The following is a 1821-nucleotide window of genomic DNA, read 5'->3' on the forward strand; positions in this document are numbered from 1 at the left end:
AAGGGATGGAGTTTCCTATTACATCATTGCCCATATTTAGACTTGCTGACGCTGCCTCCTAGGCAAGGGGGTGCCAAAGAGCCTGGTGACATTGTGTATGGGTGCTTTGGCAGGGAGACCTACATTTTATAGGGGAGCTCCACACACACCTAATGGTTTTTGTTTTGTTTTTTACCTCTTCTCCTTTTTTTGTTAGATTATATTGAGTAAGTGAAAATATGGATTCTTCTGCCACTAAACAACTTGGAAATGAGGTAATAGAAGCCTTAAGAAAAGGAAATCCAGCTGAAGCCTTTGAAAAAGTCAAGAAATATTTGAGTGATGTGGAAAATACCCCTCTGAATGTTGCAATTACTGGAGAATCGGGGTCAGGAAAGTCCACATTTATCAACGCCATCCGTGGTCTTGGTGATGAAGAACCGGAATCTGCTCAGACCGATGTGGTGGAGACCACTATGGAGCCAACTCCTTACCCCCATCCTAAGAATAAGAGTGTAACTTATTGGGATCTTCCTGGAATAGGAACTCCTAATTTTAAAGCCAGTGAATATCTGGATAAAGTTCAGTTTCAGCGGTATGACTTTTTTATTATAATTGCATCTGAAAGATTCAAGGAGAATCACAGTATGCTGGCTGAGGAGATCCAAAAAATGAACAAGAAGTTCTACTTTGTGAGATCAAAAATTGACCGGGACTTGCGTGAAAGCCAAGAACGTAGAGCTAAAACTTTCAGTGAAAAAGAGTTATTAGAGAAGATCAGGCAGGATTGTGTTAATTCTCTCAAAAAGGATATAAAGGACATTACAGATGATTCTGTCTTCCTAGTATCCTCTTTCAAGCCTGCGCTATTTGATTTCTCTCGTTTGCTGAAAACGTTTGAGGAAGAGCTTCCGAGCCACAAGCGTTATGTTTATTTACGAGCCCTGCCTAACATTTCCTCTGAGGCAATACAAATGAAATTGCAGGCTCTAATGAGTATAGTTCCTTTGGTTGCTTTGCAAGCCATTGCAGCATCCATTGTGCCTGGGTTATCCGATGTCAATGAGATGTTATCCTTAACTTACCGTATTAGTCAATATGTAGAAAGTTTTGGTCTTGATGAGAAATCTTTGAGTGATTTGGTGGAAAGGTCTGGTAGAAATGATGTAAAAAGTTTAATGAAATCTCCATTTGTCAAATATGAGATCACTTATGATCTTGTCGCAAGAGAGTTGGAGAAAAGGAGGGGTAACGTTTACATGGGCATTAAAACGTTTTTCAGCTGGGTTCCAGTCCTAAGTGCTACTGTGTCTGGTCCCATGTCTGCTTCTGCATGCATTGACCTTCTGTACTCTGTCCTGAATGAGATCGCAGATGATGCAAAAGTAGCTTTTGAAGCTGCTTTTGGCTGTTCAGAAAAAAATAATAATGTATTGAATGTGTAAGCACGTGATAAAAGTGAATATTTAGTTAAATAACTTGATTGTGAAAATTGTGTAAACAAGTAAACTGTTTTTGCTTATTTGGCAGTGTGTATTGTCGTGTTTTTTTTTTTTTTTTTTTCTTCCTAACCTTCATATTTATAATAAAGCATATGATGGGAAATGTAAACCCTTATGAGATTTTAGAGATATCAGTTGTACATGTTAAAGTGGTCGTAAACCCTTACATATACCTAAATGAAGTGACTGGCCTCAGGTAATACAGAGATGAAACCCTCCTACATAAGTTGTACCTGTTGATCTGCAGTCTTCTCTTTGCTACATCTGTTCAAAATGTAGAATTTATACAGCGTGTCAGAGTTCAGAAAAAAAGGGGTTGGAGAGCTGGAATTACACTCTG

The 1821-nt window shown here is 38.7% G+C and overlaps 1 protein-coding gene across 1 annotated transcript; it reads left to right on the top strand.

Moving 5' to 3' along the window:
* The first annotated feature begins 201 nt into the window (after window positions 1–201).
* Window positions 202–1433, top strand: LOC141109996 (interferon-inducible GTPase 5-like). The gene has a single exon (XM_073601244.1). It carries the CDS (start codon window positions 219–221, stop codon window positions 1422–1424), a length of 1206 nt encoding a protein of 401 aa, XP_073457345.1. The 5' UTR covers window positions 202–218; the 3' UTR covers window positions 1425–1433.
* The last annotated feature ends 388 nt before the right edge of the window (window positions 1434–1821 follow it).

Source organism: Aquarana catesbeiana, linkage group LG10 (genome assembly GCF_042186555.1).
Source record: "Aquarana catesbeiana isolate 2022-GZ linkage group LG10, ASM4218655v1, whole genome shotgun sequence".
NCBI classification, from domain to species: Eukaryota; Metazoa; Chordata; class Amphibia; order Anura; family Ranidae; genus Aquarana; species Aquarana catesbeiana.